Here is a 23,786-nt window from a genome sequence, read left to right as displayed (position 1 = left end):
CCACGTAGTCGTGAAATGTTTTGAACTTGAACAATTTAAATACCAATCCTATATGCGTGCTATATTATAATTGACAATAAACATTAATATAATTATTTAATTCTGTTTTAACCATATTTTAATATTCTAATATTAAAATATGGTTCCATATTTATTATATATAGCACGTTTCCTATGAAGCGCATTTTGACTTCATTATGGACACAGTTCTTGTTGATATCGGATTCTAACTTTGTGGATATTTCATCAGTAGGATGCAATTACACACATAGAAATACTGAAATCAAAACTACCATAATATAAGTTATATTTCTTATACAGTATGCAAGTAGGTAATGGTATATAACTATATTTTTACTGCGCGCTGGATTTACGATTGGTGTAGTATGGTTTCCTCTGAGTTGGATGCGTATTATAGCATCTGTGCTATTTTCATGATGATTGCGAAACCTACAATAGCGGCTACAATGCTGTCCTTTTCGCAAACATACTATTAAAAGCACCGACAACCTATTTGTGTAGCTTCAATGGACAATGGTATCGTGTTGCGGGTTTCAGAATGACGTGTTAGACTGCTTTGCATCAGACGTCCATTTCTGGAATGCATAAAAATTTCTTTATTAATTACAAATTACTGAAACTTCTCTCTAATAAGCACCATTTGCTATGCTAACGTGAGTCGTACACTTTCTGAAGTATTTGTGTCTTTGGCGACCATTAAAACAAAAAGTGAAATAAAAAATCATTCCGTCTTTAGCCTAATCCCTAAATATGTAGTAATCTCATAAAATCGGTGATAAACAGTACTCCGAGTTGCATAATGGTCAAAGTGATAAATACGAACTCTAAATATAGCTGCAAAATGTGTTTCAATGAAAGTCTCATTAATTTCGTAATTACTAGGCGAGCAAATCGGTTCTCAGTTAGTTGAGTCTGGAGATTGAACGATGTTTTCAATAATTCATATTTTAGCTATTTCCGCGAGTCGTTGGACACTAGAAAACTGACGTTAGGCGATTTGGTACACCATTAAATCACGTAATGTTTAACTAGCGAGGTTTACAAAACGGACTGTCATTCACTACTGGCCGTCTTCTACCGCATCATCGCCATGGCGTTATGAGAGTATAACGGTTAAATCTGTACTTATATGTGCGTGATTTCCAAATCTTTAGAGATTTGTTTCTTGTGCCTCCACCTGGATGCGTCCCCAACCACGAGGCTCTAAAGGTAGGAAAGTCTACAACTAGCATACATACCCTCTTCCTGGATCCTAATAGAAATATTGAAAGGCATGCTTAAATTATCGTTATAATGTTCAGAATTCTTCCTTTGACATTTGTTCACTTTCTCAACAGAAATTAAGTTTATTTTCTATGGAATATTTAATACTTTGCATCTACTCTTGATTTTATGGAAGAATCTCCTCAGTATTCTTATTCTAAACAGTATTAACGATTACTTCTAAAACTACAAAACGCAACCTAAAAATGTTTATTCGTGGCATCAAATTCAATTAGTCGAAGAATTAAAGCACTTCCAAGTATCAAGAAACATTCTTTTCTTCTTCATAGAAGCATCTTTCCACTGAGTTTTTGGTATATTTCCCTGTATCACGTTACTTTACGCCCCCTGAGAATTTCAGTTCAATCAGGCCAAAATGGAGGTGGGGAGGGACCGCCACGTTCATCCGATTTTGACTCTTCCTCAGAATGTCAAACATTAACAAACCATTAAGCAAGTATGAAATTCTTGCGATTAAGAAGCGATTACCTAACTGATGTTATTATTTTCATCTTATGGCTTTTCCATATTTCAGTTTCAATAATTAAAAGAATTTCTACCAATCTCTGAACCTCTGAATCGCAGCAAAGCAACATTCCTATTTTCTCATTACAGTTGTGAAATGTCTTTCAGAAGACAAAGATTATTAGAATAAAGGTTCAGTATTGTTCATTGAGTGTTTATTATTGAATTAAAGTATTCCATCCAAGGACGCTACGATTTCATATAATGTTCCGGTATTATTAATCAGCGCCAGTCTATTGAAATCTGTTTGGATCTGTTTTCATCCCACCGCGAAAAGGAATGAGGTTGATGTTGTAATCTAGGAACTGTGCTCTAGAGTCCAAACGTTGTACCTATTCAAATGACTTGACGAAGTACAATACTACACCTATTTTAATTCACTCTGGTAGATATTGTTGTCATGGAAGAGAACCTCCTGCACAAATTAGTATTGAATCAACTTTACTAGAAAATACCTTTGCTGATCATTTATAGTTCCGTAACAGCTCCTGAATAAAAAAATTCTGCCGTGCGTAAATAGAAGGAAACTATACTTTGTGTGGAAGACAATGCGCCTCTCTGGTTTACAACTTCGAGATATTATGACAAAATTGTACTCTTCTTTATTTGACATAAATATTTTTATTAGAGATACTTCTCATATTATGCAGCATTTTTCTTCCTCTTCTCATCAATGTTCCGGCTTCGCTGTTCTTTCCTTCTTGCGGTTGGTCGTTCTTACTTTCTCTCTCTCTCTCTCTCTCTCTCTCTCTGTCCTCTCCTTTGGTCTACATTTATCTACTTCTTTGGTATTCGATATCTTTCCATCTTATAAAATGCTCTTTCAATTTCTCTCTATATTCCTTGATATTTTCATTATGAGTTAAGTGTTTAAATTATAAACACTTAACTCATAATGTTTTTATGTTTACAGTCTAATTTGTACATCCTATAATTGTTCTTAAAATTCTCGCTTCTGCTGCCTGCGTTTTACTTGGATCTTTCCTTTAAACAGTCCATATTTCTGAAGCATATAATACAGTAAAAGTGGTCATTGCTTTTATCTTATTTTCTCATAATCTGCAAATGTCTCTAAATTAACTTCTCCTTTTTCCATTTAATTTGTTTTATAACAAATATTATCTAGACATGATCCCTTTGTCTAGAACTACTAGTTCTTCTGAGACGAGATTGTTTGCAATATTTCTAAGTTTTTCGTTCAACATTTTCTGTAGGTTTTGTAACTCATGTTTAATAAGATTAGTCCTCTATAATTTCCAGTCATCTTTATCACCTTTCTTAAATATACCTTTTGCCATTAAACAATCGGATGGAACTTCGTCCAGTAATTATTTATTAAACTGTGATATTTCCAAAGTTCCGCATTTATCGAATCCAGTTGATCCTGTATTTTTGATACCTTTGTTGCTTATTTCAGTTCTTCCAGTCCGATTTGTTCCATATCTGTACTGATTTCTTCCTGCCTTCGTAACTCGTTCGGTTTCTATGATGCCCCTTGGTTAGAAAGACCTGGTTTCGAATCCCGTCTAGAACGTGAAGAATCTTCATCAGAGGTTTTGATGGGGGTTAGCCGGCCTCATACGGAGGTAGGAGGATTTTTGCATCCCGCAAAAAACAGAGAAACAGGCCACAAGAACATAAGCAATTTACAGATATAATACACTGGCTTCATAGCCTTAGTTACATCAATCGCAAATCTAAAACAAGTAATTTCTTCCTTATTAAATTCTGAAGTTCTCTCCTTGTAGTGTATTGATTTTGCTACATCTCTGTCTTCGTTATGTAATTTCCATAATATTTTGTATGATTTTTCTTTTCGTCCATGTATATCTACTATTTTATTAATAAATCTATCCCAAGTATCTTAGTGAGTTTTATTTTATTTTTTGTATATTTCTTCGGTTTCCTTTGTTTGTTCTTGAAGAAATGATCCCTGTGCTAATTATTCTTCTTTAATTGCATTTTCTATATTTTGGTTCAAAATGTTAACGTTTATCTATTCTTATATTTTATTTTCTTTCCAAGAATTTCATAATTATCTTTATTAAAGTTTTTCATTCTTCTTCTATTCATATTTTCATTAATTTTTGGTCTTTCCGTAAAATTTTAATCGCAATTTATATTATATTCTAACACTTTCTTCTTGTGATAGATATATTTCGTACATTTCGTGGTTTTTTTTTTCATATTTCCTTTCTCTATTTTGTTAGTATTTCTATTTTAGAAACTACTGAATAATGATGTGAAAATATTTCATTTCATCTTTAAACAGGTACGTATCTTACACGTGGCGCTCGTTTATGATTAGCAATGATATAGTCAACTATAGATCGATTCCCTTTACCATCAAGTATATTTATTAATTTATTTTTCTAAATTAAAAAGGTAATAGTTATTTTTCAATTATTAAAAATGCAGAAATCAAATCGTTGCTAATCATCATTATTTATGTAAATTTCTCCATATTTACATACAACATTTGGAATTGGATTATTTCCAGTTCTAGCATTGACGAGGTCTCCTGCTGTCAATATTGAATAATTTGTTTGCATTATTATTTAGCTGTTTTTTTAGTTCCTCATAAAACTTCAGAATTCCAATTCTCTTTTCTACCTTCTTCAGAGATAGAATCCTATAATAAGTAGCTTCGGATTGTTTTAATTATAATTCGCTCACTTGCAAAAAATATATATTTTATTTTTCCGTTTTTTATCAATTAAAAGCTCACTTTTGATAATGCTGGTCTTTTCCACTATATACCATAATATAATCACATACATATCTTGTGCCCACTAATTCCTTTTTTTCTTCTGTTATCACTCTACATTAATATGTTCGCTGATATTTAGTAATTTTACCAACTCCTTCGGTATTTTTCCGATTGGTATTCCATCATTTCTGTTTGATTTTTCGATCTGAAGAATTTTCCATTTGAAGCTTTTGAGTTATAGAAATTTTTATTTGGTAAAGTAAACATCGAGCAAAATCTCCAACCTGGAGGACCAGGATAACTCTTTTACTCTGGCACCTACCAGTAGCTTAACTACTGGCACAGCTCTTGAGGTCATTAGTGCAAGCAAGTTTCCGTACTACTTTAAGGCGGAGATAACAACAAGGAGGCATGTTTCTTCATGACATCAGAAAATATCAGCGTATACCTGTAATCCTAATTTCATCAAATACAAGAAAGTAACAGGAATATTAAATAACCAACTATTTTGAATTTTTTTAACTTCTGATTTGATGGTTTGAATTCATTTCTCAATGTAAAGTATCGATTTTACGCATATGAAAGTTATGAAAACTATTCCGATGAAATCTGAAATAAATTGGTTCTCATATATAATAAGTAACGTTTTTAATTTTTTTTTAATATTTTAAACATTTTTACATGCGTAATAACCTGGAATATTCCATTTAAGAATGATACAAAAATTACCTTTAAATAGTGAGTTAAATTTATACTCGCCTCTAAGTAAAGATAACATGTTTCACCACAAAGATAGTAAGCGTTCTGAATCCTCAAAAACTTAATGATTATCGTATCAAAAATAAAGATTAAACTATGTGCTGTGGTTCGATCCTTTTTTTCCCAAATTGATGTAGAGTATTTTTCTAAATCGTTCGCTTATTTTATAAACTGCTTAAATAACTATCCTTTCAGAGAGAGGAGTGGAGGAAAGATAAACAGACAGAATGCGAAAAAAACTTGCTTTGAAAATTAATTAAATCCGCGATATACTAGGAGAAGTTGTAACGCAACTTCGCCTTCTTTTCTGCCTTACTGGAGAAAAGCAGTAATTCTTTTAATTGGCTGTGATTATAAAAGCATGGATATTTATTTTGGTGTACTCTTGAACAAGACCTTGAAAGTCTGGAGTCGTGCCATCAGATAAGCCCAAAAAACGGGGGAGGGGGGGTAGAGCAGATTTGCTAGCATTTTTTAACAAGAAATCGTATGCATTAAACTGATCAAAAAGAAAAAAGGAACTTACAAATGCTTATGAGCAAAATATTTTGCTCATAAACAATAAACATGAAATCATACTCGAATAAATCTTTATATTGAAGACAGTAACGGAATTTAATTGAATGAGGATGGTGTCTCAATTAAAATGGAATATTATTGCTAATTATTTCCCTGTGACTGCGTAAATCGGACCAACTCAATACATTCAGACAAAAAAGTATAAACTCCTACCATATTCTCGTCCATTAAACTGAGAAAGACTGCAAATGTTATTCTTCGTTATTACTTCCCGAAACAATCAGTCGACGTATATTTTCTGAAATAATATTTTTAATTAAGTTGATGGGTAGCAATAAACTACTGCTGTTCTCTTGCAAAGGCTGCACATCGTGAAAATAACTCTGGGGAATCATAAGTGTTTCACTGTAAAGTTTCTGATTAATGAGCAAGTTAGAGGAATAGTTTTATTTTCTTAATCACCAAAATGGAAAGGTGAGCCGAATGTCTAATGAACGTAACAAGCAAGCTTTCTTTTATATGAAAATGATTTAGCTTTGGATATTGATAACCTTTTCCGTTTAGCTGAACAAGCAATTAAACTTGCTACATAATTTTTCTTAGCTACCGTTAGATAATTTAAAAATTTTAAAACAACCAAAAAATAAATTTCTAATATTTTAGTTACTCTTCGTTGTTAAAAACAAATGAATTTTTAAATATACCAACTATCTTTTTTGGCACTATTGAAAATTGAGCTTAAGAGAAACAGGCAATTTTTTTCTCTATTTTATCTAACACAACAGAGAAAAATGAAATTATCGCAATGAACAATGAAAACGATTAATCCGGTAACGGAAAAAAGTATGGAGTTGACACCTGAAAGAATCAGAAAAATGCATTCTCAATAGAATTGTTATACAGAGCATCACTCATTATAAAACAGCAAATTCACGTTCAGTCAACATTTGACTCCGTTTTAAGTGCATTTCTCAAAACAGAGCAGCACTGCTACATTCGGTGTCTATGTCTTTATACATTCCTCCTCTGTGTCTTTATCCAATGTTATTCCTCCTCTGTGGCTGCGAAGATTTTATGCAACGTTGGAATTTGTAGTCTTCACTAAATTTGTCGAAGAGTCTCAATTTCGGATCATTTTATTTGCAAAATGCAATTAAACGCCGAAATGCTTCTTGAATTCATTACAATATTATTAGCTTATGCGCCATACAATAGTGATCAACAATAAATAATTAACAACTGTTTATTAATCCTCTAGTTAATGACTTATTACGATGCTAACTGACACGTAACTATAATAAAAATATCAAAATAATAAACAGCGTGTTAATTACTCATATTTAACTTTCCTCTCTGTATTAAAGTAAATCTGCCAATATCATGAACGGTATATTAATTTCTAATTATATACGAATCATCCGAAGATCAAATAATATTTTGCCCTCTCATCTGCAACGTTTCTCTAATTCGCTCTCAAAGTTATCTAAACTGTTTTCATAAGCGCACTTTACTAAACCCCACTACATATATTTTCCACCTTCCTATCCTATTCCCACAGTCGTACGGCTGGTGGGGTAGGGAGATGATTATAAGCAAAGTAGTTTCCCGTTGCTTCCTTGTCGTAGTATATTTTATGACTGTAGCCGTCTGGGTTCACGGGACAGGGTTGCCTGTTTTGAGGAATGAAAAACCGGGTACAAAAGCCCATCACTTCTGTATGGGACCGGTTAACTCACCTTTAGTCGAAAGAGACCAGATAAAGGTTCCTCACGTCACTAACGGGAATCGAACCCAGGGCTTTTCGACCAAAGGGCTTCATCTATACTTTCGGTGACTCATTTTCCACCTTAACCTTTAAAAATAAAAAAAATCTTTATATTACTGTCTTATTATCCCACACAAGTAAAGCCTGACTGAACCAAGTGCAATATAGTCTGGTTCTATTTGCATTATATACATTTCTATATTTCAAGTGACGTAAATTCCAATTAAGCATTCTCTCCGCCTCTGTTTTAGTTAAGTTCATCAAATTACACTTAACTGACATCTAATAACTATTATGATACGATCTTACTAAGCACTAAGAAAATCTAAGATATTCCTAGAGGATTATTTATTAACTTCTATTTAAGAGTTTATGATTAAAGCTGGGGTCGTAATCCAAAACTGACCTCACAATCAACTTATGTAATAATATCATACCTCACAGTTGAATCTTATTTTGATTAAACGAACAATCTTCTGGGCTTCACTAGAGGCCTTACTAATGCGATTCCTAAACTTACAAACCCAAATATTCAAATCCCCATATTTATTGAAATATAGTTCAATAAATAGATGTAGTTTGTTTTACCTTCAAAACATACGGAAATGAAAATCACTGCATTGCTGTTAGGCATCATTATGTTATTATATGGCTACCAATTACGCGCTCTCCTGTTTTGAAAGAGAAAATCCTATCATCCTCGCCTGAGGACTGTTAACAAGCCCTTACCAAAGAAGCATGGATAATTTCTATCCCCCTTGAAGATTTCAAACCGGCCACTTTTAAAGGAGAAACGCAGCACACTGAAGAATATTGTATATGTTCGTGAGAATTTAAATCAAATTAAATTACTTCTAAGAATAAGATCGATCATCAATAACGCACATCATTTGAGGTATTGCTAGACGTTCAATGCCAGTTGCAACTGCGACGTTCATTAATCTCGCTTATCACAGATACACACACACACACTTGTAGCCAAAGTGTTAATTGGTAGTAGCGGTTTCATTAACCATCAGTGAACAGTACAGGTACTGTCATCTGAGTATTAATCATTAAAAGCTTTCATAAATCTAGAATAGCGCAAACATCAGCTGTCACCTGATCGCCATTCTAATTCCATCAGCTAATAAATGAAGGGAAAGATAAACGTCATTCAAATGAAAATTCTAAAGTTTAAGGTTTTATTAAAATAAATTAATAAGAGTATTTAAATCATTCCAATACAGACAATTAAAAGAAAAAAAATTAAACAAAGAAAATTAAACAAATGGTAGAAGGAGGCTTATAAGTGTTTTTTTTTTGGTATTTGATTAAAGTTTTTCCAAGTTTCTTTAAAAGTTCAATATCTATCGAGTCATCGATTCTCGCTAGTATCCTTAGACTTTTAGGAACTCTGTCCCTTCAAAAGAAGTTACAGTAAGGAAAATGACAATTGGTTGAGCAAGTTGTTCTCCCTTTTGAGATAAACTTGCTCAACCAATTGTCATTGGTTGAGCAAGTTTACCTTGGACTAGCATATTCGAAAACTTCCATATTGAAATCTTTAAAAGAAACAAAAGAATAGAAGTGTGGTTGAAAAAGCAATGAGTTCCACAGCATTTAAAGCAGTTGAAAAGTACTACTATTAACAGCAGTGAGAAAATACGATCGTGACGAGGGGTGGGAAGCGTTGTGAAGACAGAACCTGCAGACACGATATTTGTCATTACTGTCAGTACAAAGAAGTTTATAACATCCGTTATTTGACAACGGATAGCTTGCATTTCTACCCACTAGTCTTTGGTTAACACAAAATGAAGAAAAACTTTGCTCCTCGCCATATTGAGCATGATTAATTGCATGTTTAAAGGAGAGAAAAATATATTTGATTCTCTGCAACAAAATGATATGCTTGGTAAGCAAAATCATTCCTCCCAAAAATAATTCATGTAATTGATTAAGAAAAATATTTTCTTAATCAATTACATGATATTTAATAATAACATAATATAAATTATTGTCTAAATAAATTGCACACCGAGGTACGTAGCAAGAGATTGTGACTGACTGAATTACGTATATAATCGTACAATACATTATACATTTGCTTAGTAACACGTTTGTCTGTTTTAAGGGAAGAACCCCTCCACCTCTGTGAGAGATTGGCAGATCTCCTTGTTGAAAAGTCCTCAGAATGAATCATCAGATTCTAGACGGCTTTACGCTGGTTTTTACAATTGAATTTGCTGGCATGGTTGGCCAAATAAATTGCATCGACGCTCTCCAATCAGCTATGAACATGAATGTTTCTAAATGTATTTAGATGGCAGATGAATGTCCTTCATCATCATCAGCCATTGTCAATCCACTGCTGGATAAATGCCTTTCCAATATTACTCCAATGCTATCTGTCAATGGCTCTCCTTCCTCATGTCGCTCCTGCAAATTTGATGACACATCAATCCACTCTGATTTGGGTTGGCGTTGAGGCCGTTTTTCCTCTCGCGGAATTCAATCCAGTACTTATTTTGTCCATTGTTGATTTCGTCTTCTGATTGTCATGTGTTCATTCATACCTTCAAGTACTGGAGGATGTGTTTGAAATGCCCTAAATGTTTGGAACCGATATTTAGTCTCTGTCATCCAGTTTCCCGGATGAACAGAGTATCCATTACCCAACCAACAGGTTGTGGGTTCGAATTCCACCGCAGGCATGAATGTTCTTAAATGTCTTTAATTGGATGATGAAGTTCGTTATCCAGTGTTAGACCATCACCTCTCTTACTAAAGGCCTGAAGCGATTGGAAAAATCCACATGTAGTCTCTATAGTAAGATTTCTAATTATTTAACTCTTAATCCACCCACATTACTAATGTATGTTATAGGTTTACAATCTTTAATGGGAGGAATCCCATTAAGAAATTAGTTTTTGATTGATCACCTACCAGCGGCAAGGTTGTAGATGCTCATGATTGTGATGAGCATTACTCATGGAACAGTATGTTCGTATTTCCAACTGCACACAACGTAACAGAGAAATACACTCATAAAGTTTTAAAAATGAATCAGGGCTCTTATAGTACCAAATGCTATGTATCCCGCTTTTTAAAACAACTTAACATTAAAACAGATAAATAATATTTACGATCTCCATTCGCTCTCCAAGCGTTTATAGTGTTCGTTGTTATATAGTCTTCTTAGCACAAGTGAACCAGGAACCACAGTGTCCTGGCACTGTTGTTTCTGGGTTGTCCTAAGTTCAAACCCCTCCCTGTTGACTGGAGAGATATTTAAGTGCTTTTGAAATAAGGTGAGTTAGCTACTTCGTACAGAGTTTCGCCAAGAAAGCTGGAATATTTACTCCTACAAAATGGACAAGTCGGTGGAGAACGCAGTTTACAGTTAAAATGGAAACTACATCCACTCGTCTTGGACTGATAACGTAGTTTCCTGCCGATAAACTGCGCAGCCACCACAATCATCGTGGTTTTATTATGTTGCGTATTACAGACAAGCAGAACGCACCATTCAGATCTTTAAAAATAAAAAAAAAATTAAAGTTTCATTTCATAACAGGAAGACATGTCCAGAAACATGAGATGGAAGGAAACCAAACTATTACATTTATTATTTAAATCCAAAGAATTATTCCTAAAAGCACAGTCTGAGTTCTCTAGAACATTGCAAATTATTACAGAGACGAGCTGATAACCAATAAATTTTGGAGACACTTCTGGGAAGGAGTTTGTCGTAGAGCACAATAAACTTATATTTAGTTGCAAGCACACAAATGTCTTCGTGTTTGATAATAAATCAGTCTTCGTTGGCTGTGTATCTATTAAGAATTTCAATAGCGATAACTTAAACTATTGAAGCGCTTGCGTGTGTTATAATTTATTAAATATATTGTATTATTGCATTCTTAAATATGATGTAGTTAATTTCGGAGGAACCTTTGATATAACTCCTCCCTAAGTTAATTTACACTTTTAAAAGTGCCAGGACATTCCTTTCACCATATTTACCAACATATCCGCAGTGTTTCCCGAAATTCTGCAGATATAACGCAAGAGATATGTGGCGCCTTCTCTGTGAAAATTGTCTCTGTCCCCCCTTGGAATTTAGCCCCCCCCCCCCCAAAAAAAAAAATCTCAGCATAAACAATTCACTTTCACTTGCTGATATTATTGTTCTAAATCCTGACACTATCATTTTTATACGTAGATATTGCTAACTTTTTGGAACGATAGAAGGATGCTTATTTGATTTGCACCATCACTGTGGTCACGTGAAAGAAACGTAAATAACATTTTCGGTATCCTCCATCGAAGAAATGCCTAGCAAATGAGATACATAAAATATCACCACTCCATTATATTTTTTTATCATATCATTGACAAGTATATACGCGGAGTTCGTAGCATTTGAACCTTCGATTATGTTAAGTTTTTCTTCAGAAAACGTATTTGCATATTGCCTTCAACAGATTTTCCATTTTCCTTTCGATTCAATAAATATGCGGTTGCCTGCAGCAATTTCAAAATAATGTTTCGCTTTCTATCAGAGACATGTAGTTCTTAATAAATACCCGTCAACATTACTCAATATCATGAGCTCTGTTCGCAGCTCTGCGCGCCAGCATACGATCATGCTGGAGGAAAAAGAGAACCCGTTTAGAGCTTGTCTCAATAAGTTGGAATGGATATATATATATATATATATATATGTAGAGAGAGAGAGAGAGAGAATTTTACAGACAAACATTCTCCCAGATAAACCTCTAAATCCAAGTATAATAAAAGGAATGATATATATGAACAGAACAGTTTGTATTCGTAATATAGAAATTAACTTTTTAATAGAATATAATATGAGAGAAGGATATAGTAGGAAATCACATCTGCAGTTATTTCGTATTTTATTTAAAATGACTTGGAACATTCTGAATTCAGTATTGACAATCTGTTATATGGTTAGCAATCTGCGTGTGATAAGTACTTCATCGTGCCGTAATTCATCCAAATAAACAGTCATTACAGCAATAAATACCATTCTAAAATAAAATTATCCTGTGTGATAATATAAAGGCTAATTACAGTAAATACGTCATTATTTCTGAAAACTGAATGGTTTCTGCATGAGTTAATCTAAGTTACGGTCTCCACTTTGATATAAGATAAAAATTCCATTTATATGGAATACCAGTAGCTATCTATCTTAATGTCTTTTATCGGATGTCTTCTGCTTGTATAGTTTCGAAGAAGTCCTTAAATTTCTTCATTCAGTGAAATGGGCGACAAAATATTGCGCACAGTTTTGTCCCGATTTACGACTGTAAAAGAAATTAAATAATTTATGCGATGATGGAAACTGCCAATTCAAGAAATAGATGGTAAATAACGAAAGTTCTTGGGTTAGGTTAAATATAATATGACTGATGATGTAATATGACAAAGTGACTGATGATATTCCACGCTACAAATATATTTAGGCTACGAGGGTCTATCATTCCTGTCACTATATATATATATATATATATATATATATATATATATATATATATATATATATATATATATATATATATATATATATATATATATATATATATATATATATATATATATATATAATAAACACAATATTGAAAATATGAAAATGAATGTGATTGTTGGTAATAAAATTTTATGTGCTGTTCTGAAAAGGTCAAAATTCTCAGAACAGCGAGTTCTAAGAATTGCTATGCATAAAATTTCATCACAATCGTATATTTAGTCACTATGTCTACTGAAATATCTCTTAGAGAAATTCTATTAAGTCCTACTCACGAAAATCGTGTCTACGTTCTACAAAACTAACAAACTGTGAACTTACCCATCATATCTCCGAGACTTTTTGTATCCACAGAGTCGTGTACGCACATGCACCGAGCGTGTTTAATATATCCACACAGAGAATGATGTATAGTTTAAAATCCACACACACAATGTACAGATGTATAGTCTACTTACCCGCTGGCAACAGTAGAGACAGGAGAGTCGGCAGTGTCCAGCCATACATGCACAAGATGAAAGCGATGTCCACAGCCGTACCGCTGGGTGAACAAACAAGACTTCAGACGATCCCAGCTCGCCAACTTTCTCCGACGAACTTGAAAGAGAAGATACGGAGGGATAAACTGTGAATATTTTTCGTTACATTTCCTACCTATTGGAGCCACCCGCCATCCATGATTTTATAGAATACAGTGGAGAAGTGAGGCAGTGCACCGTGCACCGCTATTGATCGACCAGGTGTGCCGCTACGTCGTCTGCTGCTGCTGCACAGGTGTCAGGCGAAACCACGAGTCTTTAGAATGTGCCTCTTTTTTCGGGTCTCGGAGAGCGCCGTACGAACATTAAATGGATTCCCACATTGCGCGGCCAGAGGAACTCTCCCAATTGGCCAACAGAAATCACGTGACTAGCGGACGATGCCACTAAGCATCGGCTGTGGCCCCGCTCTGTGACCCGAAAGCGATGCGATAGTGGCAAAACGCTGCTTTCGCAAGCGATCAGTTAATAGCCTAACCCAAAGAAGCTAATGGTTGCCCTGAATCTGAGCGTTATCGGAAATTGGTGGCCTGCTGACTACTTTCAAACCTCCTTTGTCCTCGCGCTGCCCGTCGACTTTTACCATGTGGCATTGGGACGAGATAAGTAGTGGAGTGAGCCATCTGTCGCTCACGCCACAGAGTAGAGCTTGATAGCACACCGACACTGTCGCTGTGGTCGTCAAATGACTACCGTTTGTCAAACAAAGTCTACGCATTAGCTGCACTTCCTCCCCTCCCTGGGAGAGTAAGTGCCGGTGGAGTTCATAACACCATCAGCTAGAAGTCCTACTCACGTACATGCCGATGGTAATAGCCTGCACATATCTAGAGTTTTCTCTACGGCAAATCCTTTTCATAACTCGTAGCGGTCACGTAAACGAGCGACGCACCAGCCAATACGGAGTGGAGAGGTCGCACCACGAGTTTCCATTATTAATAAAGTACGCGATGTTCCCGTTAAATATTTTTGCACGAGTTAAATAATTAATCAGTTGTTATAAAAGGAATTTCTTGTGGAATGGTAATAGCTGCCATATGTAACAGCATGTCAGATAGAAGATAAATCTCAGGATAGCAACAAACGCGATATTTCACCTTCCTGTAAAGAATGTAGATTTTGTGAGCTCTGCGCTTCGACCACCTGGTGAATCGTAGGCGCTGTAGCTCCACTCCATAAACTAGAATCCAAAATGAGTTGTATGCAAACTTCAGAACCATCTCTTGGTTAGACATGCGTTAAAATTTGTAAATACCGATCCGATGACAATTAAAATTTATTCGAAGTTTTTAACACTGTTTTGCTAATTTTGTATGTTACAAAAAATCCTGAATAGAAACCACCAGTTTTTTGATCATCCTCTGATCGCATTGTTTAGAATGCACTCCCTTTCTAACACAATGTAATCGTGCTATTACACTGCCTTCAGCATTATAATTAAAGCGGTCTGGAATGAAATAAAATTAACTTTGGTGTAATAAAATGCCTTTTGTATTGCTATGAGCCTCCTTTCACTCTATTTCGCATTGTTTTCTTCCTTACAACCATCGTAACGTCCTCTCACTTGACAAATTAGCCATTTTTGAGGACGCGATTATTTTTCCATTCACTCTGCTGACATTTTTATACTTTCAAAAACCATAAACCTCTAGTTTTTCGTTCATTTCAGTCAAATAGTAGCAAAGTTGTTTTACTGCTTTTTATGTCCAACATAAAATGGGAAAGTACTGAAGTTTGCAAAGTAAGTTAAGTTCAATTAAACGCATTTTATAACGTATTAAGTTAAAATGGCATCATAAAACACGCACAACGGAAACATGATGCGACGGGAGTCAGACTGACGATAGGGAAATAAAGATTTTCATTTAATGATTTCGAAACTTTCATAAAAAATTTTCATTCATTTTTTAATGGTAAATGATGTTTCCTGTATTTTTGCGGGGTTGGGAGATCATACTGGTAACCATGGAATGAAAGTAGCTCTTTTAACAAGTGTCAAAAATATCTGTTATTGTCTAATCTCTTTATAATTTGAATATTAGTACCCTCACTTCACTACTTTTATATATATCTGTGTTATTATACCATATTATTTTATTATAAAACTTTTCCGAATCTAACAAAGAATTTTTATTCCTCTACATAATGAAAAAAAGATAGCATCAGCCATTTATATTACCTCTTCGTGATTCAAGTTACTGATAATAATTAACTTCAAGCGATATATCCACTCTGTATACATAAAAAGATAAGCCGAAATTTGAAACGTTTTTATATGACGTTTTTTGTCTTACCGGCTTACCAGCTCGGAATTGGGGGGATTAGGCGCCAAGGGGGGAGCCCCTAGTATATATATATATATCGCTTATAAGGATTTGATATAATATGCATAATATAATTATTATAATTAACATTGCGTTCGAATATAACTCTATTATTTCATAAAATTATTAAGGCATGTTACATAGTCCATTATGTTTTAGAAATATAAAGCATCAATAGTCAGATAAAAATAAAGGGAAAACAACTTATGAAGTATTTAACCTCATTATAGCGAAATATATCCCACGCGGAATTAAGCAACTATTTCAAATATGCAGTTGCAGTTAAATGAATACAAAATTTTACGCCCAGTAGTAATCATTTCCAGTCCCTCAAAAACTTATTTTATTATTTAAATGGTATGCTAAGAGTATTTTAACAGTCCTTCGAAAGCACCATTTCTGACCGAAATGGTGGCTTTTTTTTTTTTTTTGTGATGTTATCAGTAATGGTAATATTTTTACTACTTACTTTCTCTGTATGACAAATATGCATTGCAGGAAAGCCAGCTTTTATACTTAACATCCACTCTTTTTTTTTTTAAATGTGTAAGTTGATTTCACATGAAACGAAGCGCCAACCTAGAACATTGATTTTTTTGCAGCGGTAAAAATATTGCTTGAAAAATACTAAGGAAAGAGGAAGGGAGTATTATAGTTTACCCTTTGATTCTCTAAAGATAATCGTTGTGGTAGTGTGATAAGAAACTCTCTCAATTATATAATCCACATCAGGCGATATCAGATTAAATAATATCTCTTATCCGTCTTTCCTGCTATATTCAATAACCTATCACGGCCAAGGAGGTGGGGAGTCGTCATATGAAAGTAATTAATGGCTATAATTTAGTTGTTAATTTTATCTGCATAGCTGTCTGTATTAAATTTCGTGTATACTCTGATTGTTTTGTCTGACTGGCGTGATGAAACACCTTGCTAGCTCCGTATGAGATCCGTTAACTCACATTTGGATAAAAAAAAACCCGTATAAAGGTTTTTTACGTCCTAGACAGGATTTCAATCAAGGTTTTTTTGGACTAAATGACGTTGTCATTAAACTAAATTAATATGATACACGTAATTCACAGGAAATGTTTATTAAAAACTACCCCAATGTATATAGCATTGTTTTTCATTCTATAGTTAATTATTTTATTTATTTATAAGACTATCTGTAAATAATAAATAAATAATAAATTAATTATACAACACTATATGCAGTCATATTTCAAGGCAATGAAAATTTAATTATATTGCATTCATAAACTGTAATTTTGAATTCCACAGAAATCTTACATTCCGAATTAAAACTGCTGAATTAATTGTAAAAATTCCTTCTGCCTTAACACTTACTGTAAGCATCATCTCTTTACCACATGATGCTCCGAAGGATCTAATTATTAAATCTTTTCACGAGGTATGTACTCAGATTCCATGCGAATTATCAGCTTTAATGGCGCTATTTTTTCAGTGTGAAACCACTGCTTGCTCTTGTTGTACCACGCGTGCTTTGGCTAGTTGTGATACATGCCATCGTATCAGATCGTTTAACCTTAGCAGCTTTAACAAGATAAAGCACGCAGACACTATTCGCGGAAAACACATGTACTAATGTTTCTACTTGTTGTATCGCAAGTCAGTGCATTTTCTTGTCGCCAAGAAAATCAACTATGTACATTGAACACTGCCTAATCTTCATGAGTAGAATTACTCTTCTTAATGAATAATAATTCCATTCTTGACGTAGCATTCCGTTTACAGGAATGCTGTTTTCAAGAGTAGTTTGGATTGGTAAAATTTCATTTTAGAGGAATGCTGCCATCCAAACTTGTTGAACATCTCATACACTATGTTCAACAAGTTGTGGTACCTTCTTGTTTTGGAATGAAACATACCAGTATGCATAGAATATAAAAGCCAAAAGGCTATTTTTCTGGCAACCTTAATAATAATAATGAAGGGGATACAAATCATTTGATGTTTATCTGCCAGTAAGTGAAACTCTAAGAACTAGGACTAAGATCTATGAGTTTCATACCGAAAAACTATCGGCAAATCCAAGTGTAAGTAACCACTTGGTAGTACAACACCAAGGCAACTCGTATCAAAGGTGGAGCAAGATCCCTCACTATCCTTGATATTTTCTCACAATGTAAAAACACAGCCCCTAGGGGATGTAATACTGTAATTACATTATGAGGAGAGGTCACTACCCAGACCGGTTTCAACCTTTTTTGAGGTCTCATCAGTGAGTAGGTAGAATAACCTGGAAGATAACAAGGTTTAAGTGAAAGGAACTTACATACCTTCACTATACGAATGCCATAAAGGTGTGCCTGTGTATTATAACATAGAATATAAAAGCCAAAAGTTACTTTATGGCATTCGTATAGTGAAGGTATGTAAGTTCTTTTCACTTAAACCTTGTTATCTTCCAGGTTATTCTACCTACTCACTGATGAGACCTCAAAAAAGGTTGAAACCGGTCTGGGTAGTGACCTCTCCTCATAATGTAATTACAGTATTACATCCCCTAGGGGCTGTGTTTTTACATTGTGAGAAAATATCAAGGATAGTGAGGGATCTTGCTCCACCTTTGATACGAGTTGCCTTGGTGTTGTACTACCAAGTGGTTACTTACACTTGGATTTGCCGATAGTTTTTCGGTATGAAACTCATAGATCTTAGTCCTAGTTCTTAGAGTTTCACTTACTGGCAGATAAACATCAAAGGATTTGTATCCCCTTCATTAATACCAGTATGCATATTATTCCTCCTAACACTATATTCAATTCACTACACTATTGCATGAAATGATATTGTATATATCCCTAGTCGTTATACATCTGCAAGAGAATTTAGAGATTAACTGCGAACAAAATTCGTATAAGATGGCGTATCAGTGGTGTAGCCATTCAACAGTTCGACCTATCCAATTGTAAAAGTTTCATCATCAAAAATCAACTATTTTCAATCCAATCGAAGCACAGGTCAGATCCTTCCATGCACTACAACTGGAAGGCCTTGGTGAGATAAGGAAAACTTGGCTGGTCGGCTTGGAGTTCCATCCTCAACCCAACAGAACACTTTTGAGATGAACCGAAACGTCTGATGCAAATAGACAGATCAGTAAGTTCAGCAGAGTTACATGGTATGAACGTCACACTCAAGGAAGAATAATCCTGAAAAATGCCTGACTCAGATTATTACAAACTGATGGAAAGTATGCTTAGAAGCATAGCGAGCGATGAGAGTTGAGATCTTAGTTCTCTGAAATCTTGAATATCCGTATTTGTGATGGGTTCATTTTATGTTTTGCATGGAAAAGACGTCAATATAAGTTACTTCGTTATTTTATCAATTATGGACAGTTGTAATCATAAAAAGGTGTTGCAAATCATGTTTCTTATCGAAAGTGTTATTTTTTTTTTAAATCTAAGATTAACCGTTACGACGCCACGCACTGGGCAATCAATAGTAAAAGAACTGCCAATGTTGCGAAGTTTAGAGCGCTGCACGCCATTATGTCGAGTGTATCGTTGTAAACTTAGATAGTCGTAACTATTTACTACTGATGTGCTCAGTGTGGAGTCATCGTAATGGATAATACTAGATAAAAAAAAATCCAACAAATCAAACAGGGAGAACAACTTGCAACACTTTCATTCTCATGTTTGCAAAACAAATATGAAATATTAACTGAGATTTCCTGTACTATTTCCTGTAGTACTAATCCTATGGGATACCCTACGTCATTAGAACTGTTTTTGTAGAGATATCACGATTTTTTATTTGGTTTCTGTTTTAATCTCTTCTTTGTTAATATGCTTTATTTGACAAAGGATAACAAGCAAATAGAAACGGCGTTTACTATAAAAACAGCATTTTATTTTCGAGATCTTATTTCTCAGTTTTTTCGTCATCATCATCATAATGCGTATCAAGGATTTAGGCCTAGCATGGCCTGTTCCGGCCTTGGAAGTCATCATTGAATCAGTTTTTTCGTAAATATGGAAAATAAAAAAATTATAATCCTTCCTTCACAATTCGAAGAAGATTGAATCAGTGATTAATTAAAACCTAGGTGTTAATTAAGGTTTCAAATATACCACTGTCCTATACAACATTCTTCAAATCTTTCAGTTTCTACGTACAATTCCACAGTACACATCCCTAAACATTCAGTAAAAATCTGAAGGACAGACTGAACACTTATATTGGCAGCAAATACCAGCCAGAATAATTACACTTATACCGCGCCTATGACATAAGGAATTATACATTTCTGTTTTTGTCACCTAACAGTTTTGTTTTTTATTTACCTCTCTCCATCCTTTCCTCGTATAAAATTAAAATACCGCACTCTTAGACGTACCTCTTCATTATCTCTAGAATATTGTCGCCCTATATTACTGCCTGCTTTACTTGACAGATACTGGTTAAGTGATGTTCAAAATCATGGGGAAAATAAAAATAAGATAAAGTTATGTTTATCGAGTAGGAATGTAGTCCCTGCCCTTCGTCATGATACACTTTATCCTGGGGATGATGAATTGGATCTAACCCTCGCGCTAAAATTCCTGGCAAATCACAGTAATTATATTAAACGATAAAGACGAATCCAATTTTTTTTGTAGGACTGAGACTTTATCTGATTCTTAGAACACCAAACATCACCAGTCTTCATCGAGAACTAGCCATGAAATTAGAGAGTCACTCTGTGGATCGATTTCCCAGAGTACGCTTAGCATTAGCTTTTTTGGTTAATAAACACAGTCAAGTGATGCCACATCAGTACTGTCAGCATTCAGTAACAATCTGAAGGACAGATTGAACACTTATATTGGCAGCAGAATAATTACTGACTTATACCGCACCTATGACATAAGGAATTATACATTTCTTTTTTTTTCAACTAACAGTTTTGTTTTTTCTTTACCTCTCTCCATCCTTTCCTCCCCATCCTTTTTTTAATCACTGCTGTGCACTTCGGAAAATTCAATACGTGTTCCCATTATTAGGCATACATCCCTTCACTTATAGCGTGCTCACAGGAATGAGCACTCTACATGTCTATGTATCCTTCTAGGACTACGTCCCATCACAGATCTTTATTCTTTGATCTTAATAATTCCCCTGTGGTGTAGCAGGAAGAACATTATATGCTTGATTCTTAGGAGGAAATATTTTCTTCCAATCCCGGTAAAGTGGGGAAGAACATTCTCTAGATATTTATCTAGTGTGTCATCTGGCCTCAAATGGAAGTTAAATCGTTTTCTCTTCTTGAAAGCAAACAAGCAGACTAAAAATACACACAAATTAAAGAAATAATACATTTACTCCTTTTATTCTTGGCTGTGTTTGTACTAAGTCTAAAAATTCCCAACAAACAGATATGAAGTTTATAGGAAAATATTTATAACAGCGTCATGAAATACATTTTAATAAAGTGTATTAAAAGTGATATATTTTAACTGATGTCTCAATCTTCTCACCCACTAAGGTTGTACTGATACAATAAAAGTTGAAACTTATTGCAAGTTAATGCTATAGGTGGATAAAGGAATCCAAGGAATCATTGAAAAAATAACATGTTTGCGCTGTACAAACATGGGACTTTGAAGCCACCTTCAGGACTCAAATAAGCAGGATAAGCCTTATGGGGATAAGATCATTTACACTTACCATATTACTATTCCATCTAAACGAATGCTTTTGTTCAAAAATAGTAATAGCCCTCTTTAAAAGAGGAGCATGTTTAGTTAATCTCTAAATTCTGATATTTCAGTAATTTAGTGTCTTCAGTTTGGTTGTTTTTACAAATACTCCTAAAGCCGTTATTTGAAATTTTCACTAATTGCCGCATCTCCCCCCCCCCTTCTCGCACTTAAAAACAAAACATTTAATCGTTAATAATTTCTGCTACGACACACGACAGCTATTAATATCGAAAGTCATTATTCAATATGTCTATACCATCTGTTCCTGAGACAATGTTTTATATCGTTAGATTAATTAATGCGGGAACAGACAAGCTGATGATATTGCTCCCACGTCATTACTGTATTACTTCTCCTCTCTATTCCAGCAAGCTTTGATCGGTTGCTGATAATCACCCAAGAATTAGCTATACTTTAATTATCAAATTAAAACAGAATTTTTGAAAAAGTGCTTCCCTTCCTTGCTAGTTTTTGGTCGTAGGAAGAAGTGATATTCTGAGTCATATGCAAGGTTAAATACGCAAATTTTTTGTCGCAATATTCTCAAAATGACAATGAGAGTATTATATCTCATGAAGTAATAATCACGATCCCATTTATATTTCATGGCATAACATAATTAATAAACAACATCACTTTATATTTTTAAAAAATACCCAAATCATCACATTTTAATGGTTTTTGTAATATTTTATCTTCTAGGGGAAGATATTGCTAAACTTATTCGGGGATGTGCGCGACATTTGGTCGCGCTAGTTTTTGGTCGTAGGAAGAAGTGATATTCTGAGTCAATATCACTTCTTATTGTGATATTGATACTACCGCGCGGTTAGTCTAGTGGCTTTGCGCCTCGCAACCATATGCTTGGGGTAGGAGTGTCCCAGGTTCGATTCCCGTTGTAGACGTGAGGAATTTGAGGATCTTCCTCAGGCATAGCCAAGTTAGCCGGTCTTGGGCGCGGTCAGTAGGGTTTTTTCCGCCAGTTTATCTGGCGTTTTTCATCCCGCAAACAGGCAAACCGGCCCGTGAACATACGCCTCTACAGTCAAAAATATATCCCCCTAGCGGCAGACCAGGCGACGGGTCGGTTGGGAGTAGTAGTAACAAGAAGTCGCATCTAAAGTAACACGCGGACCCTGCATGGGAAGCGGGAATAACGCGTAGAAGAAGAAGAAGAAGATTGTGATATTGATACTGATGAAGGTACAAAATGTGTACCTTTATCAGTGTTGACACATATAAAAGCATCGTTTCAGTAATATTCAAAAAAATTTTTTTTTTCAGGAAGCGACATCTTAGCAATTAGGATTTTTGCACGTATGCTCTGGGATGTTTCCATTCCCCAAATGATCAAAGTGAATTATGACTACTGAATACGAAATTTGATATTGTGCGTTGTCAGAAAAAAAAGCCGTAAAATGTTATTCTCTACTGTTAAGTATAAACAGTAGAGAATAACATTATAAACAGTAGAGAAGACTCCAAATCGGTCCGATTCTCTAGTGCTTTTCTATAGCTTCCTTTTATCATTTCCCAGAACTTTTGTATCTCTTTGTTTCTTTTTAAAAAGACGTTTGCTGATTATCAAAAGACAGAGCCTTAAATTTTTTTCACTTCTTTCGCCGCTTGTTAAAGGCGCATTTTGCTAGAATAGCAACAGGTGTCTTCACTTTCTCTTCCAAACTGAATCTTCCTTCATCGATCACATACGAAAACAACAAATCAAATATTTCCGTAAAAATTATAAAAATACACTTTCGTTGCATGCAAAATGACGCATACTAATTCGGATTTTATAAAATTATGATCAGTCAATTTAACTCGATTTTTACGCCAACCTCTAAGGCGTTCCTAAAATAAAATCAAAAATATTATGAAATATGACAGCATTTTAATGAAAACCTTATCATGGATCTAGAATTATAAGTTTGCTAGATTATAAAAACATCAGAATATTTTGATTCAATTGCGTTATATAATGGAATCCAATCCTAATTCTTTCTAATCAAGTGATTAGAAATGGGTTACTTTTTTTACTGACGATACTTTCTCTTTTTGTTTTTTTTTCCTCTTATGAATCAAGTTAAGGGAGATATCTCAGTTAGCTT

The 23,786-nt window shown here is 34.4% G+C and overlaps 1 protein-coding gene across 1 annotated transcript in view; it reads right to left on the bottom strand.

Moving 5' to 3' along the window:
- The window catches only part of LOC150098279 (lachesin-like), a 143,647-nt gene extending 129,832 nt beyond the window's left edge, over positions 1-13,815 (bottom strand). Inside the window, exon 1 of the mRNA XM_090406295.1 lies at positions 13,557-13,815. Within this exon, the coding sequence (XP_090262421.1) occupies positions 13,557-13,605 (49 nt within the window). The 5' untranslated portion in view covers positions 13,606-13,815. The remainder of the gene's footprint in view (positions 1-13,556) is intronic.
- Between the last annotated feature and the right edge of the window lie 9,971 nt (positions 13,816-23,786).

This window comes from Typopeltis vanoorti, chromosome 16 (assembly GCF_054136105.1).
Source record: "Typopeltis vanoorti isolate ZY-2024b chromosome 16, IOZ_Tvanoo_1.0, whole genome shotgun sequence".
Taxonomy (NCBI): Eukaryota; Metazoa; Arthropoda; class Arachnida; order Uropygi; family Thelyphonidae; genus Typopeltis; species Typopeltis vanoorti.
The sequence above is the reverse complement of the archived record's forward strand: the minus strand, read 5'-3'. Positions and strand labels throughout refer to the sequence as shown.